The sequence below is a fragment of the Ceratina calcarata genome, unplaced genomic scaffold (assembly GCF_001652005.2).
Source record: "Ceratina calcarata isolate Rehan_Ccalc_2016 unplaced genomic scaffold, ASM165200v1 scaffold525.2, whole genome shotgun sequence".
Lineage (NCBI taxonomy): Eukaryota > Metazoa > Arthropoda > Insecta > Hymenoptera > Apidae > Ceratina > Ceratina calcarata.
The window spans coordinates 705748-730525 of record NW_017176396.1 but is presented as its reverse complement, the minus strand read 5'-3'; the positions used below and the strand labels follow the sequence as shown (position 1 = coordinate 730525).

At 41.4% G+C, this 24778-nt stretch overlaps 2 protein-coding genes across 3 annotated transcripts in view; one reads left to right on the top strand and one right to left on the bottom strand.

Moving 5' to 3' along the window:
- The first annotated feature begins 601 nt into the window (after window positions 1–601).
- Bsg (immunoglobulin domain-containing protein Bsg) lies at window positions 602–14338 on the top strand. The gene is made up of 5 exons (XM_018030377.2): window positions 602–1317; window positions 8363–8626; window positions 10472–10720; window positions 11081–11525; window positions 12408–14338. The coding sequence occupies exons 1-5, from the start codon at window positions 1242–1244 to the stop codon at window positions 12451–12453; spliced, it is 1080 nt and encodes a 359-aa protein (XP_017885866.1). The 5' UTR covers window positions 602–1241; the 3' UTR covers window positions 12454–14338.
- A 378-nt stretch (window positions 14339–14716) lies between these two features.
- The window catches only part of nahoda (DOMON-like domain-containing protein nahoda), a 19686-nt gene continuing 9624 nt past the window's right edge, over window positions 14717–24778 (bottom strand). The window contains exons 4-17 of one of the 2 annotated variants that reach the window (XM_018030374.2): window positions 23005–23102; window positions 22804–22927; window positions 22410–22641; window positions 21889–22335; window positions 21752–21796; window positions 20969–21565; window positions 19791–20231; window positions 18736–18884; window positions 18586–18663; window positions 18179–18521; window positions 17906–18110; window positions 17643–17833; window positions 17077–17249; window positions 14717–15840 (exon numbers count right to left, since the gene is read on the bottom strand). In XM_018030374.2, coding sequence (XP_017885863.1) covers window positions 15403–15840; window positions 17077–17249; window positions 17643–17833; window positions 17906–18110; window positions 18179–18521; window positions 18586–18663; window positions 18736–18884; window positions 19791–20231; window positions 20969–21565; window positions 21752–21796; window positions 21889–22335; window positions 22410–22641; window positions 22804–22927; window positions 23005–23102 — 3561 coding nt within the window. In that variant the 3' untranslated portion in view covers window positions 14717–15402. The remainder of the gene's footprint in view (window positions 15841–17076; window positions 17250–17642; window positions 17834–17905; window positions 18111–18178; window positions 18522–18585; window positions 18664–18735; window positions 18885–19790; window positions 20232–20968; window positions 21566–21751; window positions 21797–21888; window positions 22336–22409; window positions 22642–22803; window positions 22928–23004; window positions 23103–24778) is intronic. The other variant, XM_026816511.1, reaches the window with a different exon arrangement.

The window sequence follows — 24778 nt, the reverse complement described above, 5'->3', positions numbered from 1 at the left end:
TTTCGTGGTTGGTTAAACTGAATGCCTAGTGCGCGCCGTATGAATAAAAATGTGAATTTGCATACATCTGAAAATGTACAAATTTATACAATTTAGTAGTGAATATATTTCAATATTTTGTTCAATAAACGTATTTAAAAGATCCAAGCGAATATTTGGATAAAATTTGTATGAAAAATCAGGCTATAACATCATTTGATAATAACCAAAGCTGATCGAGTTTATATTTTTGGCATTGCGCTCGTGTTTAATAATTAGAGTCGTGCATAAATTGCAGTATCTTTTAGCAGTATGAAACTCAATTTTTGACTTCACTATTACACTGTCTACAGTATTGATATCGTGAGTCATTTTGTAAATAGTCGTCTATGTGCACTTTAATTTTGAGTTTCGCTTAAATAACGCCGGCGCGTTTTGTAACCCAGCCTTCGCTGTATGAAAGATAAAAATAATTCCATTAGAAACTAGTAGCTCATTCGATGGATCTTTCGTGTTAAACCGTAATAAAAATGTTGCTTAAAAAATCGCTTGGCTATCTATATTTTTATGGAACGTAATTATCGCGCATGCGTCAGTGAAGCTTGCGGGGCAGCCGTAGAGGACATCAGCGATCAGTTCGCCGGGGAGCGAGAAGGAAGGAACAAGATTTGAGAAAGCGAGAAAGACGTCCGTGTAGAAAATTAAGCAGAAGACAGGGGCAGCCATTTTTCCTGACATTACCGTTCGTGCCGCTCGTGGTGCGCGATTTAACCCGAATTGAAAGGTGGCAAAGAAAGAAAGGAAACGGTGGTAGTCGGACGGAATCGGTCGGTGTTGTTTTGTGCGCATCGAGATAAAGTCGCGGCGCGAGAGATAAGCGATAAGGGGAATATATCAGACGTCAATGGTACGGCGTGGTTTGAAGTGACGAGAGTACGTGTGTAAACGATCTCGCAGATAGTAGTGGGGCTCGATCGTAGTTGGCCGAGTGGACAGCCGAAAAGGAGGAGCTGCTGCCGACAACTGGGAAGGGTGTTGCAGGAGTCGACAGCGACGGCGACGGTGACAAGCACGAGCACGTTCACGACGGCGGCGGCCACGATACGACGGCGGCAACGATCGCGAAAACGGAGTTACGGCAGCCCAGCCTAGGCGGCCCTGTTTTGTGGTTTCTTGTTTAGAAACCCTGTTCGTTAAGCGAGATCGTTAAGTATTCCACGGTGCACACAGTCACGCGCCACCGCGTACATCAGCGCCACGAGATGGACAAGCGAGGAGCTGCTTTTGTGCTGCTGAGGATGCTATATTTAGCGAGCACCCTCGTCACGGTCCAGGCAGGTGAGACTTATCTTCTCTTTCGGATTGACCACCGTTCAACCTATTCGTTTATTCGTATTCCATTCCGTACTTTCTTTCCCTTTGTCTCTGTACATCGTCAGAATTCATCGCGTTGTCAAATCATCGTCCCTCGTGTTTCCTCTTCACGTTCCTTCTTTTATCGAACGATATTCCTGAATACTTTAATCGAACAGGAAACATTTCATTCGTTTTCCCTTTATTATATAAAACACGCGTGAGATCAGGCACAATTTGATGTGACAAGGTCGACATTTACGACTGACGGATAGAACATCGATGGTGTCTTATTTCTGGGAAAAACTTACATTGCCATCGGCATTCGTCAATATTTTCCTTGTTTCCTTCCTCGGAGACATAACAAGATGTTAAACTCGTTCAAATTGAATCACATGCATGCTAGACGTTATCGGTCGAATTTAAGGAACTCGTCAGATCTGTGACGTACTTATCACATGGTACCCGAAATGTATCCTTTGTCGCGCTTACGCTAATTGCAAGCAAGGTTATTTACACGACTTTCCTGAAACTGCACGTTTTGCATGCAAACACTCGGGCCCGGTCCCTTGGAACGCGACTTTCGCGAACACACCGCATTTAATGTAGGCGACGCGTACTGACAGATTATGAAATTCTATTTTTAGTTTTGATTACACCGCATCGCGTTTAGTAGCGCGAGAATCCCAACGCGATATTGAATACACGATGGCCATATCAATCCATTCTCGACCTTCTCTCACGAATCGCATGAATGCATACTCAAACAATTTCCATGATCGGATTACGTGAAGCGGTTTTCAAAGAAATTGCCATCCGTGATAGGTATATTCCACAGCCATTATCATTATACGTACGTATATAGAGTTTATAGACGTTCGATCGGTCGCGTTACATGAAATACTCAAGGTATCACGTGTGTCACGATGAAGTCTTATTTGCACGTACGGAGGACCGACACTTCTGGAATCATTTCGTCTCAGCAAATTCAATTGGATGCGTGATAACTGTCGCAGCGGCATTCGCGCAGAAATTATTTCCAACTGTGTCGAAGGCTTGTTGGCAAAGATACGTATTCTCTCGACGAATCTACGTATAATTTTATGTGCTTCTATTTCTTTCATAATGCTCCTATATATTTAGGAGTATTTTTATGTTGACACTATGAGAGGTATGGGGCATAGGATTTTGTTCAAGGAGTATCAAACATTCACTGCATAACTTGGAAATACATAACCGAGGTACAAATGTGTAATAGTTAACAATGAAACAGATAACGATGTTGTATGTGTTTAATCTTGCAATGGTTCTACGCATATTACATAAACATCTGTTTCGCGAGGTGTAAAGTCACGTTCTGGTCGTGTCGGCGGAATTTCGACCCTCGCCAGTTGTGCACCCCTGGTTAATACCGACGCGAGGCAAGACACCGGGATTCGCTCACGTTCGATGCTGCAGCTACTACATTCCGAGAGACGTACGCAAAGTACCCACGCCAAGCAACTTTTGTTGCGTAACAATTGACCCTATTTTATCAGTCCACCAAGAAAACTTTACTCGCTTTTAGCGATCGTTACGCGGAAGTTCGCGTTCGGCCAGTAATTACATTGAAATCTGTGGGATCACCGGAACGAACAGAAAATCAGTCCGCGTACGTCTTCGAACAGTTATTTACTGGCCCGTGCAAGAAATTTTCGCGCGATTTATATTAGACACCAGTTTTGAGAAGCGAGTTTTAAAAAACCGAGCCAGCGTGCATTAACCTGTGGAAATGTGTAGCGTGAAAAAAATTCAACTGTCCGTCAGAATACTTATATTTAGAACGGAGTCTATGAATATAATTTTCATTCTGTCTCTGTCGTGATATGGGATTCATAAAGCAGATGGTTGTGAGCGTTTTAGAGCATCATAAAATCTAAGACGAATTATTCTTTAATAGAATATATCAAACGGTGGTCGTGCTGAGATTTGATATCGCTTGTTATAGATGTAAGATTAACACGCGTCTTCGATTATATTCTTAGCTTGCGTGTCTTGTTTATTGAAATGTAAACTTAACCTCCATTCTCTACTAGCACGGTGAATGTTTTCATTCGCCCCGGTTTGCGGTCGCTCGCAAACCAGACGATAAGAATGCTTGCGTTTAACCCTGGGAGCACGCGTCTATTTTTGACCCTTTAGCACGTACCATAGAATAATGCAGCGGCAGTAACGACATACAAATTCTAAGCTCGATCGAACACATATTTTTCGAATAAAAACAAATTAGACGTTCGTCTTTCGTCGACGTTAAAAGTTGTAACTTCTTCCATATAAGACATTGCAATTAATAAACAGGGCAAACTGACAAGTGGTTGTTAGGATGCATTAAGCTGGTTAGGAAAAGATAATCTCGATAACTGTGTATCGGCAGAGATAACGAGCATGACTTGTAGCAATCGATTTCGAATATCTCGTCACTCTCTACTTATGCGAAAACATGGGCTAATGGTTTCGTTGTTTGATCGGTTGCTTCCTTTTATATACAGCGACAGAAACAACTTTATAATGACCCTCGTTTAACTAGCCTGACGTCTTTGATTTAACTTGTTCCGCGATATATCCGCCACACAACAAGAATCGCTTTATGCATCACCGAAATAAATTCATTAGGGTATCTTTAGTTGTATTACATAACTGGTAGGCGAGCGAACCGGCTGAAAACTTTTGTCCGTCTTTCTGTATTCTAGGTCTGGGTTAGGTCTAGGTTGGAACTGGTTTCGAATACGAGCGCGAGTACCGATGCGTGGATAACGAGCGTCAATTCTCTATTAACCCTGTCGCACGGTCATCGTTCGATTCGAAACTCGTTTCCACGATAAAGTAGACTGCAGCGTGTTATTAACGTGAATCATGTTCGCAAAACCGATACCACCCGACCTTTGTTACAGTTGCTGGCAAATACCACCGTGACGCGTGCCGATTCGTCAAGAATTTCATGGCGGTTTTACCGATTCGTCAGCAAAATGTCAAGTTACGTGAACCTACCCTGTTTATCTCGAACTCGAAACCCGACGGAAATTAATTTCATACCTGTTATTTGTACAACAGCCGCATATCCCCTGTTATCAATCTCAATCGTCAAGATAAACCGTTTAAGAGATATCTTTAGAGTTAGACAGGGCTCAGTGACGATTAAAAATATTATGCGCTATGTAACACGATAAATTGTATGCCAATGTAAAAATGAGAATGAGTCTGTTTCATCGATATTGTCCATCGATGAGACTCACATAATTTCTTTTGGGACATATTAAATTATCGTCTGATCCTCGTGCATGCTGACTATTTCTGTGTTACTCGTGCGACGTGCACCACCGTGGAGACTATCCGCAGCTGGCGTTCTCCAGATTCCGACGGTGTGTAATTACATTGTATGTATATATGTGTACTTAAGTAATTTTCGGGTTTTAATTAAGTGCCAGAACGTGCATTGGTGTCCACGTAGGAAGCACATGCGTTGGATTTTCGATATTTTTTAATTAATGTCGTGACGCAAATTATGCTGGAAGATACGAAACAATTGGTGTTCGAAACGAATGATGCGAAATTTCATTTATTTAATTGAGCCTTCAAGTCGAGGTAATTTTTTTTAACAGCAATAAATTGTTCTAACGTGAAGGAATCTTTAAAATAGAAGAATGGCGGAAGAATTATCGCGACACGTAACCGCGTTTAAAAATTGGTGGTTTTCGCATTGTACGTTTTTACAGATACAAATTGGCCGTGTAAATCATCGCATGCGTATCGTTGGCAAATGTAGTATGCTACGTATACCCGCTATCCCATCCCGAGGATGACGTAAGAGTACCGGGATCTGTTATTGACTGGCTGACGTAAACATGCGTAAACACACAGTAGATTGGTTTACGTTTAAAATTCAGCCCTGCCTCAGCGTGAAATTAGGCAAATTAAGCGGGAAGATATTTAACGAATTCTACCGCGGTTTCAAATCCAATTACCGTTAATCTTCCCTTTATGTACCTAATAAGTCGGAACACGCATTCCCATCTGAATTGCACACGATTAAATTACATACTATTTCCAGCCACCGCACCGTAAGCGTTGTTACGTCGGCGAACTGTTCACGTTGATAAGTCAAATCGTCGCTCCAATTTTTCTCGTGCCTTTTGTTTTTCACGGAAAGTTACGTTCGTTCGAAGGTACTACGCGATAGGAAACAAGCTTTATCGAGCTTTCGAACATTCGCGTACGAGCGGAAACAGTGGGACTGGTTAAAGAAGATAAAGATGTTCCTATTTACTGTTGAAGGCTCTGTTCACGATTTTGCGTACAAACATCAGACTAGATCGTCCTAGCTCTTTCTGTTTACTCTAGCTACTGCCCTATCGAATTTCAAACCTTGTTCGTTGTGTTTGCCGCGAGATATCTGAGCTCGAGAACAAAAGGAAGGCTCTGCTGACGGAAGAGTCACTTACGAAGCTCGCGTATGTACACGCTGCATTGTTAGTCATTAACGCGTTAAATGAAACATCGGGGAAGTTAATTTGCAGCCTCAGTTTAGAAGTGTTTACCGGCCTCGTTGGATAACTTTTCTGTTAGTCAATATAAGTTTAGAGTTTAGATACTTCGCTTAGGAGATTATCGTACAATGCATTATTCATTCGTTCATTGTTCATCCGTGCATTCGAACTCCCTATGCAAGTATTTGGTCATTCGTTAATCATACTTATTTACACGAATAACGTAATCAATTATTGACGTGTTTAACAATTATGTTGGTTATTAAAATCAATATTTAATCTGTTGAATTGTTTACGTATTGTATGAGACACGCGAAGCTCCTCGAGTAATTTCATCTATCTACAAGGTTTATTGGGGCAGAAAAATTGCATCGTATTCCTATCGGAAAATCGTGCCGCAATTGGCTCCACCCTCACTTTCGCAGAGGCCGACGAGTTTATCAGAAGGTGCACTGACCGGCTTTTCAGTGACCCGTATTCGAAATTTGTTTATCTTCTAAGCTCGTTGTAAGCCAGCAATCTAATTGGATTCTGCATTCAAATTGACTGCACGACAGGTCGGTTCCAAGTTCGCAAATCATTCTTTACTTTTCGACTTCTTTCTGAATGAGTTCAGCTTCGTAACGGATTAAGTAGATAGACATTCTCGGCCCTCGTTGTCAGGGTAACAGAGAGCTTGTTTACGAGCATCGGCTCTCTCACTTTTGTGCTTCATCTCGCGTGTACGTGTAATTCCAAGTTGCCAAATTGCGCCCTAGATCACGGGCGTTCCAATTCCTACGTCCTCCATCGTGTTCTCTATATTTCTGCATAGAACGAGTTCGAAGATTTTCGTCAGCTCCACTATCTATTCTTTAACTGTTCGCGTATCTGCTGGACAGAAGGCATGGTACGGTTCCAGCTCGGTCGCGTTCGAGCTCGTCATACAAACGTGAAAAAAGACATGCATGCCTCGCACTTGCCTAAGTATTTTTATCTGAAATCGATTGTGTGTTTACGTTTATTTCAAGCTGGACATCTCGAAACGAATTCGCCGATGCTTGAAATTATTATAATAGGACAAACTTTTTTTCAGAAATTGTGTACCGAGGCTGTATCATTCACGTTTATTCAATGAATTATAAGTTTTGAAAAATGCAAATATCAATTATTTGACGAGTTACCGATGCATTGAAAGTCGTGGTAAAAGGTTTACATTACAAATGAATGACAAGGTTCCAGCCCCTTCTTCTAGCCGCACCTACGCAGAGCACACGATTCCATTATACTCTAGCCAATCTTAGGGTCGTACGGCACGTGCTCGCCATGCTATCGATCTTTTTCCCAACTCACCCCCACGTTCGAGTATAGCTCGAATTTCGTTGACCGTGTCTTAAACTTGATAGCCTGATTCCATTTCCTATTTTATACAATAAAGTTCTGGCGCATACGCGATTTTCATTCTCTCCCCTATGGTCGGATAACAAAAAAAATGTCATATGCATTGTATCCTAATTTTACAACATTTCAATATCTGTTCATAAAGAATTCTTTGTTACAGATTAATAATAAGAATTGTGAGAATATTTCATTTGATTTTATCTGACTGTAGACTTAGACATCCCTTGGGGAATTATGACACGTGTGAAACCTTATTTTCTTTTTATTCCCCTGTGTGAAACCTCTTAATTAAAAACCAATAATTACGAGCCTTGGAGCAGTATATTTCATGAGCGGAATGAGAGTCAAAGACGAGTGATTAAACGATAAAATCAGTGGATGAACTTAATCTTTGCGAGGTGTATCGCTCCTGTTTGAGTCTCGCTATTATAGATGGTTGCCAAAATGAAAGTTACTGGTTTACCAGAGATTACTCGATCCATTCGTTACCGGAGCGAAATCGAATTACGTAAACGTTTAAACTGCAAACAAACATCGATCCCTGATGTATCTCTGGTCGCGGTGTATTCTTAAATCGTTTAACAGGGAAGGCAGAAGCCAGCGGCACCACTTTATAGGTCAGCCCGACGTGTTCGTGATTATCAGTCCCTTTCCCCTGCCGTGCTGCCTGCATGCATTATAATTTCATCTGGTCGAGTTGGTGTACACGAGGACGAACGGGGTGTGTCGCAGATAAAGAATAAAGCGCTAAAAATAAATAGGAATCGCCGGGTCTGCATATGTCCTCTGCCGGATCAACGGTGTTCCTGCACCTCTCTCGATTGACTTTTTGGCTCTGATTTAGAAATAGGCTTCGATTCTCTCATAAAATGGTGCAACAAACACTAGAGGACTCGCGTAAACTCTCATAAATCTTTTTATTTTGAAATATATTTTTTATTGCAAATGTAACAGGGGTGGTTAATTATTAGAGAAAGGGTCGATTTGCATGATATTATCTTTCGGGGAACAACGGCAGACGTAATAGTCCTCGTGAAGACCAGGCGACCGGTAGAGCCATTATAACCGGGTGGTCGTTGTCGTACACCCTGTTGACTCGAGTGCCTCGTATGTTCTTCCCGATAAAGTAACGTACAAAGGAGCGAAGGATGTGCGCGAGGGTCAACCTTGGTCGATCGAGTGTAGCGGGCTGAAGCCGGATGACCTGATCAGATGGACCAGGAATGGGCAATCGCTCGAGCCGGAGCTGGCCAGTGGTAAGCTGATGGTTCATTCGCCGACCGGCACCGGGACCAGCACCCTCGAGGCGAAGCACGCCACGGATATCCACGACGGAGACTACAAATGTACCCAGGACAGCAGCGAGTCCTTCCATCTCTTGATAGAATTCGGTTCGTTCGCCGGTGTAGATTTTCTTATTATATTTACGTTATTTTTTTTGTTTTTTAGCGATACACGTTGCGCTTATTTTTGTTACACGTTTATTGCGTTTGTTCCCTTCCGTGTATCCCACAGTGTAATCGAAGGACTCAAAAAACAAAGCGATGCTTTTTGTACCATTATTAACACGCTGAGCCATTCGATTATTTGCATGCTTTTATAGACGCTATGTATATTGCTGTTCGTGTGGTTTTGCATAGTAAAGTCTGATGCAAGATTACAGCTAGCCGGTAAAGTTCATTTTAGAACATACTTGTGTAATATAAAGCGCTTCCACTTTCATACCATGGTTACCTACCACGGTTACCTATACTTACCACCCCCCGTGATTATTGAAGTTTGACGTAACGCCACTTTGCTTGAAAGTATTAATATTTGTAAGTGATTCATTTATCACGTCACTAACGAAAGAGCATCGTCTGTCATCGTTCTGTCTGTTGTTCATTAACCCAGGCTTCGAAAGTTCAAAGTTCGTTCATACTGGCGATGTTCTTGCTCGAGCTTTTTAATTTAATTTTTATGCGTAAGTCGTCCGCTGTTAACTAATGTGTTTTGTGTGCATTATCGCACGGTGGAGTTATTCATCGTTGTACAGATAAATATACATATGCATCATTGCTGTTCCGGAAGAATAGTGACACAGCTGTATCAATCTTAGAAAGCAAGAACTTTATGAAGATTATTTTAATTGTTTTCGCACTTTTTTAATTGCAAGGTTTGTTAAAATTATTTATTCTGGTCGTGCGAAATTTTTCCGAAATAGCAGTCTTGGCGATGACGCATGATTCCATAGCTTCGATGCTTATCTAGTTGCGCAAATGTAAATGGTAATTAGAGGCGATTAGAATATACTCCAGACCTGGTACTGACTACACGGAGACCAAACGGTGGTTCAGAAAATTGTGGAATGTTTCTCATCGACCATGAAACGTTTCTTTTTGATAAAACTAACCGTTTCGAGGAAATGTTTGTGTTTTCGTGACGTAATTCACGTGGCAATCGTTCGCTACTCGTTTATATCACCGTTGATATTTGTTTGCAACTCTTATCGCAGAGACAATGTCCCCCCCATAGTTGGGAAGATTTAAGAAACCTATCTTAAGTTTTACTCTTGCAGCTGATCGCATTAAAATTATTACTTAGGCGTGCTGTGACTGAAATCAATGGAACTCAGAGGTTCTTGGAATTCGAAGATTAACAGCAGAATTAACAGGCAATTCGAATGATCGTTTCGTAGAATCGTAATGCTAGCTGAGTATCTGCTTGAGAATTTATAGACTCATGTATAACTCATCATTAAATTATCTTTACATATATTAGAGAGATAATGAAACATTTTGTTTTGCTGTAATAAGTAGCTAGTTCTGAATAAGTTATATGCTATGTAAGATACGTTGTATTTAAGAAGCATATATATTTTATCCAGGAGAATGATAAATCGATTTTCACGTTGCTTTTGTTACACATTCAAAAGATAACGACGACCTGGACTATTCTGATAAGAGCAAATATTACAGATAAGAAAAGTGGGATCTTGAATCGTTTGAGAAATTTCGAAATATATGTTATATAATTCTAGTACACTTGTACAAAGTCAAACTGATCGAAGTTCTATTGTATATAATATAAACTCGGTATTTCCCCCTCCTCTTTTCTTTGCTGCTATAATTCAACGTTAACAAATTCATGAAATTGTGCTAACTTTCGTGAAGTTCGTGCAACAGCTTTCTGCTGCACGAAGGATATTAAATAACCGTCGACGTGAATTAAAACGGATCGATTCTCGTTTGACACAGATTTGAAGATACGAGTACTTACTTCCAATGATGTTCCGATGGTATTAGAGTGTATGAACAAGAGCAGTGGAGAGAAGGTGCAATGGACGAAGGAGAACAAGCCTTTGCAAGTAGCTCTCGCTGAGCACGAGGATATGTACAAGCTAGACAACGAAACCGGTATTCTGGAAATTCTAAAGAGCACCGAAATCTTTATCGGAAATTACACTTGCAAAGGAACGAACTCCACCACGGAGTACAGAGTCGTACGTAAGTATACATTAGTATAAACGGTTTTTAAAAAAGAAGTTTGACATTGAACGTCGATAAAACAATTGATACTGGTGTGTGAATAGTTGTCATGGCGTTGTTATATTATTAAAAACGTTCATATCCTATGTGAATCGTGATTTAGCATATAAGATACAGAATATTATCTCCGAATCTCTAATCGCGTGTCAGTTTTTTTCATTTGTAAGATGCAATTCTTCTTAGTTTTGCTTGTTGAATTTATAATGTTTAACGATAACTCAGGTCAGTTGAGAAAATTCAAAAAATTCTCAACGTGGAATGCCTCTGGTTTTATTTAACTTGAAATTGTTCTTAATAAATGAACTTTGTCATTCACAGCGAAACCTACGGCATACATGCCCAGCTCGACGAACGTGGTGGAAGGAGAGAAGCTGCATTTAACGTGCGCCGGTAAACAGAGTCCCGGTATCAAAGTAACATGGACGTTCGGGAACCAGAATTACACCACCAGCAGCGGCCGCGTTAAACTCGGGTGGGACCATGAGAGAGGCATATACGGTGCTATTCTAACAGTGGACAATATCGAGATGAGCGATCGTGGCGAGGTTTCCTGCTTGGTATCCTACAATCGGTCCGATACCTCTGAGAATCACATAGCAGACGCAACCACAACACTCAGGGTCAAAGACAAGCTCGCAGCACTCTGGCCTTTCTTAGGCATTTGCGCGGAGGTCGTTGTTCTGTGTACCATCATTCTAGTCTACGAGAAGAAACGAAACAAGGCTGAACTCGAGGAATCTGACACTGATCAGAGCCCTGACACGTACGTATATCTCATCAACAACAAATTCCTTGATAAAACGTAGCCTCGACGTCCTGCGGGAACGTTATACCATTGAGAAATAGAGAACAGAATACAGAGAATCGTAGTAGACACTTTTATCGAGGCAGTGCAGCTGAATTCCTAAGGCGATTTTCCATTCATTCCTCGCTCCATGTGTCCACAGATTCCCAAGTAGAAGTACAGACGACAGACTGGAATACTATATTCCCTTACGGGGACCCCTCCCACCCTCTGACCTCCCTGTCGATCCTCCTGTAACACCAATGCCGATGTCACAATCCCCAGGTCGCAGGAGTACCCAGTTGCACTCCTTACTCAAACCACGTCATTCGTCTGCACCGGCGCGACTGAGTCTATCCCGCTATTGCTTTAGACCTTTACCAGTGAAGCCGTGCAGACGCTTTCAGCTTTACTGGCGCTTTTCCAAAAGACAGCACCGTGAAAGTAAAGAAACGCCAGCGTAAATTCATTATGTAAAATGGAAGAAGGAAGCCTACGATACAAGATCTCCGTTAGAACATATTCGTGGGGATCTTGCATAAATATAACATATGTGCGTGGCTGTTCTTATTTTTCAAGCTGGAAAGGGCAATTCCTGTCTAAAACTTTTTACTTCCGATATAATCAGTCGCACGATGAATTAGAGCGATTTTCATATTTGGAAAAGCAGCTTTATGTTCTTTTCAGTTAATGGGTCATTCATGAATCAGTGCTCCGTCATGACAAACTACGTTCGGTGCATTCAGTACATTGCATCGCGTATTGATCACCGCGTAATATCCGTGACTCATTCACGATGACCAGTCGCCTTCAAGCATCCGTTATTCCAGTTTTAATAATTATGTTCGTTTTGTTCTACAGCAAACCAACACCCAACAAGGACTCCGACGTAAGGCAAAGAAAGTGAAATGGCGAGACGTAAGCGGCGGATGTACGTGTACGAGAGCGACTCAAACTAGCGGGACGGATTTGATGGGGGAACTATCGTGTGGCATCTGCCGGAGTGACAATATAGATAGCTGTTACAAAGTAAAAAAAAGGAAATAAAAGAGTTAGAGGCGGGATTAAAAAATAAACGAACAGTTCCGAGAAACCGAAAGCAAAGGGAAAGACGTCGTTTGAATCGGAGGCATATGCGAGCGGGTGAGGGAAACGTTACAGAAGTGGACAGGGTGAAGTCGTAGGAAGTGAGAGACAGCCCCGGGGATCCGTTCGAGTGAACACCTGGTGCGGGAGACAGCCGTTGTTGTGCGCTGGATGTAAGAAAGAGAGGGAGAGAATGCTGATAGAACGCGCGTGCAGAATTACAATTTACTAACAAAACTTTAAATTAAGCCTTACTATCGTGTTCACTCCATTTATCAGATGTTCGCCTGTCCGTACTCTCTTACTACACTGCTTTGATCGACGGTTGATATGAAACATAAAACGAAAACAAAAAAAGGAAGATGGGAAAAATTAATATGGTGTTGATTTTACGCGTCGTATGTGTCTGTAGAGAGCGATGAGAGTGCGCGAGTACGTCTAGGCTAGAGAGATGCAAATGAAGAGTAAGGGGGAGGGGGGAAAGAATGAAGAATGGAATGGGCGAGAGAGAAGAATTTCAATACGAGTGAGTGGTAATATACGCGTACGTGCGCGAGTGTTGCATGTCCTTGGATGCATTTGAGTGAAAGAAGAATGGATAGCGACGAAGAGGAGGAGAAATAAAAGTCTATATGAATAAAGAAGAAGTTAGATGGATCGGTTGGAGCACACCCGCCAAAAAATCAGGTAAGGGCGAAAAAATTTTGTTTGTATCATACGTACTCTTCGCTTTTACGAAGAAAATATATATATACGTACATAAACTACGTTCAAGGCGCATTTATTCGTTAAGGTATTGTTTACGGATGGATACATCGTTTCTCGTATTCTTCCATGGTGAAATATATAAAAAAAGTGATTATTATGTCTGTGCTTTTTGGCGGGTATGCCCGGTACATGATTCAGAGCGTGTAGGCCCCTGTTTGTCATACTTCGCACCGAAGAGATGAATAAAAACTAAATAAATTTTACGGTAGGACCGAAAATATGTGCTCGACACTAGTTATATAATAATAGGATCAAGTGAGGCAATGCGTGCTATAATTGGCTTCCGAGCACACGAGACTCTTTCGGGAGTATATTTAAAAAAGAAAAATGTAGCTTACCTGATTAGGCGTCGCCTTATTATATTAATTACTATTATGAACGAATCAATTATATTATTGATCTTAAATATTCCATCATGGAGAAACACGTGTCGGAAGTCATGATTTTGCGCGCGACGCCGTCGTTAACGACGTTAATGTAATACATTAATACTGTAATATTATTGCAATCGTTACTACTGCTGCTACTATCGTTATTATGATTATTACAAGTATTATCGTTAATTTTACTCGCTATTGTAATAATTTATAGACCGTACCAAAACTATCGACTTATCGACGGTACCCATCATTGTAAGTATTACAATTTCTCTAATCCACACAACGGATAGCATGAACGAGATTTAGGTGACAATTCTTTTTTTCTTATATGCAAAGTGAGCAGCGTAATCTGACCTACCTGCAATATTCTCCCTTATCTTTTACGAAGGTTGTTCAGACACGTGTTTGATACATTTTACAATACTGTAAAATACAAGTGAAATATCTATGGACGACACTTCGCCACGTTGTATATTTTCATTAGCGTTTCACGATTATCGTTATCAGCATTATTGTTAACGTTAATGGGGTAATTAACTACAACTATATAAATTCTCAGTTTTCGTTTCCATTCGTTTCCTTTCCGTTTTGTTCGCTGACATACGGCATCCTATTCGCGTCGAACGAAAACAGTTATAATTTATTAGCAAATCTAAATGAAATGGTATTTTTAGAATGCTACACTCTAATGTACATTGCACCCAGCCAGTTTTGATTCGATTGCCTTCATAAAAAAAAAATAATTTTCTCGTTTAGATAGAAACTTCGTTTCGACTATAACTCTATTTTGCTAAATAACTGAACGTTAGATAACGAGAGAACGAACTTAAATAATTGCACGTAACAAAGGAGCAAGACTCCGTTTCTCTTTGTTCCTTCGTACACGATACACTTCTTCTGAAGCTATTGAATTTCCCTTGAAAGAGGAAGCGTGCGTTCGATTAAAAAAATGTACAAACGTTTTATTGCTCAGACGTCTATGCTTGCTCGTAAGTACATGTAAAGACGTAGCTGTAACGGCGCACGGGTACGGTTCAAACACCTGGTACCTGGGCCCACGCATCGAGAGAGTTACAGTGATGATACAGTGCTGTTCGTTGTGTATGTTCCTTTTGCGCGCTTTTGTACAGAATCGCGCATCGAGCGCGCCTTATCGATAACTCTTTGGTCTTAAGCGCCACTTCTTGCGTCTAGCTTTCGCTTAAGAAAAACGAAAAATCGTGCGCGTTGCCCTCGTTCGACACTCGCTAGCGATCGGGCAAAGACGACGACGGAAGAGAATAATAATAATAATAATAATAATAATAATAATAATAATAATAATAATAAAACAACGATCCATCGAATAAGAAAAGAAGTAATGATGAGAGAAGCACCGGAGGGAAGGGCTCATTTCGAAGTCTCGTTTTCTCCAGGTCCACTAAACTTGGTTTTATGTACAGTGTCGCTTCACTGAAGCGAGATATGTGTAGCTTACAATCGTCCGCTTGGAATTCGCGATCGAGGGAAAGTAGGGAATGGGACAGCACTGTCACTGACGCGTTTCGTTCTTTTTTACTCTTCTTCTTCTTCTTCTTCTTCCTCTTCCTCTTATCGAAGTTCATCTCCTTCCATTTTGTACATTACTTCGGTTGCTGACTGCCGTAATCCACGTACACGCGCACCACCTCGCCGCTGTATTTGCGTTGGCTCGGCATGAAATAGAAGTCGGGCTGGTTCGGCTGCGTCGATACGCCGCCGCCCGGGTTGTGCATGTTGTTCTTCGATCGTTGATAGTGATCCCTACGGTCTTGCGTGTAGTATCCTGGTTGAATCGGTGCCGTGTGCCTCGAGCCTGGTGCACGCGGCAAACTGTAAGTCGCGCGAGGTCCCATCATTCTATTAGGACCCTCGACGGTGTCGGTGCCGTTCAGCCCGTTACCGGTCACTTCTCTGTGACGGGGTAGACTGGACACCGGCGGCGGCGGGGCCTTCTCCTCCGTCTCGAACGCATCGAAACCGAAGTTCGTATTAGCGCCTGAGGCGTAGTCTTTCCAAGCGTTACTGGCAATCAGACGATCCTGAAAGAAATTGTTTGTGTCGTTAGTAAAATTCGTCAGAGAGATTTGACATTAGGTGAATTCTGAGTGGAGCCTCGTTGATGAATGAAAGTACCGCGTCTTGGTCTTACTGCTGCCACGTCAGTTCTTTGTTAATACACACAGTGAAGATACAGAAGAAGAAGAAAGAGAGGAGGTGACAGAGCAAGCGAGAAGAAGAAGAGTACCAGTATAGAAATACCTGGATTAGTGAAGCAAACGAGCGTACGACGAGTAATAATTAACGCGCCGATCGTGTACCGAGTGCGAGGTTCCTACCAGCCGGAATTAGGGCGATGCATTTCATACGGAGCGTGTTGGTGATGATGCCGAAGATGATGATGGTGTTGATGGTGATGGTGATCGCCGTTTTGTCGATGATACCGCGTCGCGTTCGTGCGATGAATCGGGTTGGGCGCGTCACAAGAAGCCAGAGGCAGCGAGTACACCCTCTTTACACACCCGTGATGGTCGCGGAGAGCGCGGATCATGCAACACAAGCGAAGCAGAAGATCGTTTTCGAGTTTCACAAGAAGTGGAGGCGGTAGTGGAAACGTTTAGGAGGCCTGAGGCGGCGCTAATTTCTACTTCAACGTCTAGTCTCGATCGGTGAAGAAAAAGTGGAGATTCTCATGGACGAACTGTTCACGCGACTTTCTCTAATTATTCACTCACTACTACGTCTACGTAATATGTCAAAGAAGATTACAATGGGACCTTGTCACTGTTTAGGATTAAGGCATCGTTTTGCTTTGATTGATTTCGAAACGAGTATAGGGAAATGCTCTTCAAAAGCGTATGTACTCATTTCTTATAGATGATTTTTATTGCGATCAAACAACCTCGAGACTCTATCGAAATAAATAACAGGAGTTGAAGTAGCAAAAGCGGGTTTGCTTCTTACACCTAACACAGATCTAGGAACGATTCATTTAGAACAATGAAAACGAAACATACAGAAAATAACGAAGTACGTTTTTAAGCAGAACTGTTTCTAGATCTGCAGCGGGCGTTACTAATACATACAGGCTGAGAACCAGCACTGCACTAGGCTACACCACAACGCTATCAGGTTTACAAAAAAGAGTTAGATGCAGACACACAATTCAAGGAGAGAAGTAATTAAGGCGCGAACGGAAAACGAAGGAATTACGTAAATAAAGAGAAGAGAAACGTTTTGAATATGTAAAAATGTGATAGATGATAAATTCGTGTTACCTTTGTCGCTCGCCTTCTCGACGACCTGTAGAGGGTACAGCTTGCTTGTAGGAGGGCCAACGCGAGCAGCGCAGCGACGCATCCGACGACGATGTACAGCTTCGTCGCGTCGAGGAACAGTTCCGACGCGAAGGACGATCTCTCGTCCGAGTCTCCTCCGCCGAAGTCATTCACTGACCAAAACAGAATAGAAATAATGTCCAAAGTTGAATCGATGCCTTATAACTATCTCTTAAAAACCTAACGATACGAGTATACTCTAACTGACGAACGGTTAAGCAAAATAATATTACTGTTAAAATGAAGCAGTTACTTAAAAAAAATTATTTAGTACGTTGTAATTGCTGGCGAGTGTGCATACTGTATGGAACAAGGTATATGCATGAATAGATTGTTAACACGTCACTAATCGTAAACTTGCTTTGTTAATTTTCTTGTAATGATAGCGTTCCCTTCGATTCATGGGGGAAACGCGTGGTATCGAATTAAAACACATTACAGAAAAATGTCAGCAGTTGCAAATTATTTAGAAATTGAATGTTAGACGTGTTTAAATATCTGTATACCTCGAGGAGCTCTGATGACTAAATACTGAGGGTCCACGCTCAATGCACCCACTTTCCCGTTGACCAGAGCTTCCTTCAGCGCTTTCTCAGCTGCCGCGCTAGTCTCCACCGGCTTTAACGATCTGCCTTTCACTTCGTTCTTGTCTAAGATCAGATCCATCTTCGCAATAACGCTGCTTTGCTCCTCTTCCCTAAATACAATTTAAAAATAGATGATCAATATATTCTAAAGTGATTCGGTACATCTGTATGCAGTCACTCACTTTTGCAATTCATTCAGACGTATTTGATAATAGCCTGGTAGCTTATCGAGAACCGGTCCAAAGCTGTCGGCTATTCTGTTTGAAATAACTTCAAAGTCGGGACTACCAGGAGTAGGCGCCATAAAACCATCACCCAGATTTATCAGCTTCACTTCTACGTCATAATGCAACCTTGGAGGAGCTGGTGTCGTAAGATCCTCGAGTTCTAAACACCACGGAGTCATTTAATAGATCCACACAAAAATATCAGATAGAAAAATTGTAAAAACAAACCTTCGAGACCGCAAGATTTAATACAGATCTTCTCAGAAGAGACAATAGGCACGACGTCGTGTTTTCGTATCTTCTTGTTAACGGCATTGAAAGTGCCACCCTTGACTGGGTACATCATGTATAGACAGTGATCGTCAGTGAACGAGAGGTCCCTATTGTCTTTTGTTATCCGTTTCCTCGAGAACTTGAGGGTCGTTACGCCGTCCACTTTACTGCCGTCGGTGTTGTAAATATCTTGGGACGGGTCGAGCAGCGGCGCGTTATATCCGCTGATCCAAGTGTCCATGAGAAAAGCTCGACCCGATTTATCATCGACCCAGCCCAACACCGCGTCTGTTTGCGACTGATAATAGACAAACGAGAATCAATTCGCTTCTTAATTTTCAAATTAATTCTTTAATTCTTACCATTTTATCGTCATTGGAAAATCCAACACCTGTCCAAGTGTTGATATTGGTCGTGGAAATAATAAACGATAGTTGATCCTATAAAAGCATATTCGATAGTCAAATTTCAGAGTCGTGGAAAATTAAATATAGATATTTATGAGGAATTACTTTTCGTTCTTTGTAAGTCCATTGAATGGAGTATTCACAGGTGCCGTTTCCTGGAACACAATTTTTCGGATAGTGCCACTCGCCACGACAGGTTGAAACTGGCGTCATAACTTCGTCTTCGTTCATCGCCTCTTGTTTATCCTTTTCATCTGAAAATATTAATTAATTCCATTAATATCCACTTATCTCTATAAAACACTGGATAACGATAATGGCACGAATTGAAATAGATGTATCTTTATTGAAGCCTTTTAGGCGCTTTTATGGTAATTTTTGAATATTATTAATATGTAATATCGTCCCATAAAATTATCAGCGGATTAAGCAATCCTAACGCTTACTATAGTATAAAATGAAGAAAAGAACGTAAATTTATCGGTACAGAGATATTGAATTTTTTATTGAGAACCCTCTTAGTTGATAGAGGAAGTCGAGACGAAAAATATTACTTTTGATTCTTCCCGATATCTCAATCCGTTCCAGAGATATAGCTTTCCAAAGTTTTTAGACGCAGCATTTCGTATTGTTGGCACAGTGACCTAGTTACGCTGGGTACATAGTATATAGACTATATAGATCGGTTAGTGGAGATTGGGGTAGGTCTGTGAGTCGGTCAACATGCGAGGACCACGCGACATACTTTTTCAGCGGCACCGAAAAAAGCATGTTCGGTTTTTGTTACTGTGCCGAGGTTTTTACTGGTCCGTCGGATTTTTTGCTGTTGTGCCGGAATAAGTAAAAAACTCGTCGCCTCGAAAGCGATAACATCGCACGTAGGAAAGAAATGCTGTTTTTACACGAGGCGTCTCGCCTTTCACGAGGTATGGGGACTGGGGAAGACCGCAAATACACATTAGTAAAATATCGGTGTGTGTGAGAAAAAGGAATGAATACCACAGGCTAGGCATGCTCTTCTATACCGCGTTTGTTCTTATATAGTAAACAGAATGCATTTTAAATGAACACCTTAATTATTGATGCTTCAGTCAGTGACTATCAGTGTTATTATCTGATGTTAAAATTTGTCGATATTAAATTAAATTTCATTGATTTACCGAAGAAATTAAGGGTGACGGTTCCTCTTTGCGATCCGTGTCCGTGATACTTGAGTTCGTCGGCCTTGTAGAAGTCCTTTACGCTGACTTTGGCTTTTTCAATACCACTCGGTGGTTGATGTATGTACTTTCCAGGTTCTTGTCCCTTGGCCCATATCACCTGCATGTTACCGTCGATAATTTCGTGATCGGTCGGTTCGTTCGCTGCTAGTTTTCTTCTAAAGAGAATTGTCGTGACACCGTCGCGTTCGTAGCCCAAGGCAGCAGTCAGAGTGTCCCTCCCACCCCAATATTCGTCCTTCCTCGGGGTGGACCTGTCTCTGGTGTAATAATCACCGATCCTGTGATTATTGCCACGTGCCGATCCGATTATGATGTCCGTACAGTCCATGGGGTTGAAGTCGTGTTTCGGGGTGTACTTGTGTGCTCCAGGCAGGATAGCTTCGATTTTTAAATGTCATGTCAGATAAAAGTAATATGCAAGTTGGAAATTTGATGATTTTTAAAATTCGTCAAAGTCAAGTTTGCCGATACTTATGAGAATGATAATGGTTCCATGTTCGCTATATTTAACATTGGAAACCAATAGAGAAAGATACATCGTTTTGATAGACGTATTTGTGTTGATATCTTTGTTGCGCTTGAAATAATAATAGATTACTTCGATATTACTAGATGTTATGGGAAAGTTAATGAGAATTATTAAAAAGCAGTAAGAGAAGCTAGTACTAAGATAAAGATATAAATCACAGATAGCAATATTAACGTTCTACGTGTTTCAGTCGAATGTACAAATTTACATGTAATATGTTAGTATTCTACTGATTATGTGAACATTAATATTTTCCTAGACACTACTGTCGGTTCTAGACACTACTGTCTTATTAATTCATGTTTTATCTATATCTTTACATGTAATTAGTGTTTTATAATTTATATCAATTGTATTGTCGAAGGATTCACACTTTCATAGAAATCTCGGAAATTAATACATATTAATTATATTACGGATGCATAAACGTTGATAATATTTTTTAGATAATGGAATATTCTTCACTATGAAATTGCAGACACTTCTATAAATGTGTGAACGTCAGCTCTGTACAACGTGAAGCACGTGCAGTATGTATACGAGGAAAGATAAGTCGTTGAATTAGCTCATCTCAGCTTTCTTTTACCTTTCGTTGCGCTCGACTTGGGACCTGAAATCGGCTCCGGTTCCGAGGTTGGTTCCGGCTCTGACTTGGGTTCCGGTTCAGATTTTGGTTCTGGTTCGGAACTTGGTTCCGGTTCGGACTTTGGTTCTGGTTCTGATTTAGGTTCTGGCTCAGATTTCGGCTCCGGTTCCGAACTTGGTTCCGGTTCGGATTTGGGCTCAGGTTCAGATTTGGGTTCGGGTTCGGATTTGGGCTCCGGCTCAGACTTGGGTTCTGGTTCGGATTTGGGTTCTGGTTCGGACTTGGGTTCTGGTTCGGACTTGGGTTCAGGCTCGGATTTAGGCTCAGGTTCAGGTTTTGGCTCCGGTTCCGAACTCGGTTCTGGTTCAGATTTAGGCTCAGGCTCGGATTTCGGTTCTGGTTCGGATTTCGGTTCCGGTTCGGATTTAGGTTCCGGTTCGGATTTCGGTTCCGGTTCGGATTTCGGTTCCGGTTCGGATTTAGGTTCCGGTTCAGATTTAGGTTCAGGCTCAGACTTGGGTTCAGGTTCAGATTTAGGTTCTGGTTCGGGCGTGGTGTTGGTGCTGTCGACAGTGCTCGGCTCGGCGACGGGTTCCCCTGTGCAACAAAGCATCGTTCGTCGTGCCAACTACCTACTGTATTTTACGGACCACCACCACGTGCGTAGTGACTCAAAATAAAAGGAGGGTCGCCGAATATTCTACTCTTTGGGAAGCACTACACGTTGCTGCTACGTAAATACGGGATAGCGTGGGGTCTTTTGTGTTAAATATCAATACGTACCGTTGGAAGAAGTTTTCGTGGCCTCGGGTGATCTCTTCTTACGTCCTGTTTAAAGAAAACGCGTCATACAATCCTCTCACAACTCAAATACTTGCGACACATCACGAAGTGCAAATTTAATACAATTTGATTCTCACCTTGCTTCGTGCTAACACGATAAGTCACGCTCGTTTGTACCGTGACGTCGACGTCGGATCGAGGAGTCGAAGCCAACAACGCGAGATCGTGAGCTTTAGCCGATCTCCGTTTGGTACCTGACTTCTCGAGTCCAGATTCTGGCTCAGGTTCCGGTTTCGGTTCAGCCTTTGGCTCGGACTCTGGCTCTGGTTCCGGTTCCGCTTTCGGTTCCGGTTGCGGAAGCGGCTCGTCCTTCGGTCGTTCTTGAATATTGGGGAAAGATCGACAAATTGGCGTCAGATCGCTGGGTCGCCAGCCGATACCGACCCAAGTCGTGCTGTTCGCCACGATAATGCCCTCAAGCTCTTTGCTTTCCTTCAGTATCCGCCAATAGAATGTAAAATTGTCCGAGAACTTTTTTATGGTGTAGGCATCTAACTCTACGTCAATGGTCTTAACCGGAGATCCTAAGAAATGTAATGTAAGAAATGTTGAAAGGTTCTCGACGGAATGCATCGAACTGTGGTTCGACGAGACTTACTCTTGGCGCAGCCCGGTCCAAACCAACCCATGTTGCAGTAGCAGTGCTTGGTGGGCGCGGTCGTGCCACCAGTGTCGACGCACGTGCCCTGAATACCGCAGTCGGAGTCATCGAGACATTCTTCCTTAAATTCGCATCTCGTCCCGTGATAGAGCCGATCGCATCTGCAACGACCCAGCAGATATCGGCCGTGACCGCTGCAATCCTCCCTGTAGCCCTTTCTATCGACGATCTAGCGAACAGCAATTTAATTTTTATACATTCTATCCTTTTATTTATTATACATTTAATTCTGTATTATATTTTTATTATTCATAGATGTTATTGCACACTAAACAGTGTTTCCATAAATATTTATTTCTTGCTACCATTAATTCTTTAATGAAATGCTTACATCGATATCGGCGCAGGACCAAAATCTGTAACTCGCTCCCCATTCCTCAGCCTCTCGAAGGAGTCGGATCGTGCAGTCGGTGCACGTGAAGTTCTGAGGCAACTGCACGGCGTAAGCCTGCGCGCTAAAGATCAATAAATTATTTTTTAAGCATCGAAGGAATACTTTTAAAAAAGAAATGATTGACTGTTTTTTACTCACGTGGCGTCGTCCTCGACGAACTCGCTGTTCTTAGTCACAGGAGTTAGATCAACCAGTGGCCTGTCAAGGCCATCCAAGATTTGCAATCGAAATCCACCCTGGAGATATACAAAAATTTAATTTTTCCGAAATTATCTTCTCGTTTCTTTATGACTTCAAAGGTTTTATGTAACGGTAGATTTTTGAAATAGGGAGACCGGAAATCCTGAACGTGATAAGCGTAACTAGTCGGTAATACAAATTGCATTCACATAGTTCTGACTTATGAATATTGTATCTTAAAAAACTTACATACAAACTTTTAAATTTTGATTAAATCTAATATAAAAAAATGCATGTACTACAGAACAGCAAAAATATAGTGCATATGATTATAAAAGGTCAAACCATAATCTCGCTTTTATTTCTTAAACAAATGTTGCATACAAAACCAGTCTTATGAATGAATTCTAATCAATTTTACTTTACAAACATAATTAAGTGGTGAACAAAATTTTTAATTTCCAATGAGTGAACTCCCGTACGATTTCGCTGCGTTCGCGTCGGAAGCGCGGCGAGGAGGACGTTGAGACATCGATCGTGCGCGCGGATAGCGGTATCGAGCAAGCTTATCACGGATCCGTGACACAGAAACTGGCCTTCCGTTCCATCGGTCACGTTAAATAAAATAAGAAAGACAAGGAACATAGACAACTAGGATTAACGCTTTCTCCGATTCGCGATTCCGTCGCGCGGTTACGAAATCGTCAAGTTTTATGAAACATCCTATCGAATAAAAAACAGGAAGAGGCCTTCATACACGTACAAATTTTACTTGTCAAATTTATATATAAAATTCCACATTAATGATACCCAGTGGATTTATAATTATTTCATTCCATCACGAATTTCATTTGCGCGAAGAACCAATCGATTGATTTATCCATCTGATTTTTCTATGAACTCTTTCTTAAGGATGTATAGGCTACACATATACTTAAACAATGCTGGCATGTTGAATTTGTTATTATAGATTCCTATTACTATTAAAAATCTAAAATTATCATATGTAACTCATTAAATATCGAAGTTAGAAGAAAAACAACTTTTATTTGAAGCATTTTTCGCAATTTTGAAAAAAAAATTTTTCGTCAGTGTCAATACTTAATTGGATATTTTCTTGTATACTTTTTAGCACGTAGCTATTTATTATTAGCATTGTTCTTCCGACGTCTGATTTCTTTTTAATTATAGGAAATGCGTTTTTCTAAGGTACATAAATTTTTGGGATTGACTGTATAGCCAGTACATCCTTAATGGACTTTAGCAGATTTCATGTTGTACACCTTTGCTGTAATTTCATCGCAACGGATCCGTGATAAAATCTGTACGTGTGTGGATGAATCTAAGGTGATAGCCGCGAGAGATCAACGGTCAAACGACGTAACATTAATTCAACGATCGCCGGTGTCAAACGCGACACCTCTCCGTAATAGAGATCCGTAGAAAAGAACCGTTATTAGTTAACTCGTGCCCAAGAACAGCATTACGTTTTCTTTCTCTACGTGCCGCGTTTTCTAATTATTAACCGCATTCCTCCTGTCATCGTAACCTGGAAACTCTATCCACCTGCTTTTTTATCCTCATCAATCGATAGTCTTTTAAAACCGTTCTCCTAAAGTTCAAATTCTATATTGTATCAGACAGGAAAGGAATTTATGACGAATAAAGAAATAAGAAATAACTATTAAAAAATCAATATCTAATACGAATATTATAAAAACGTAACAAAATC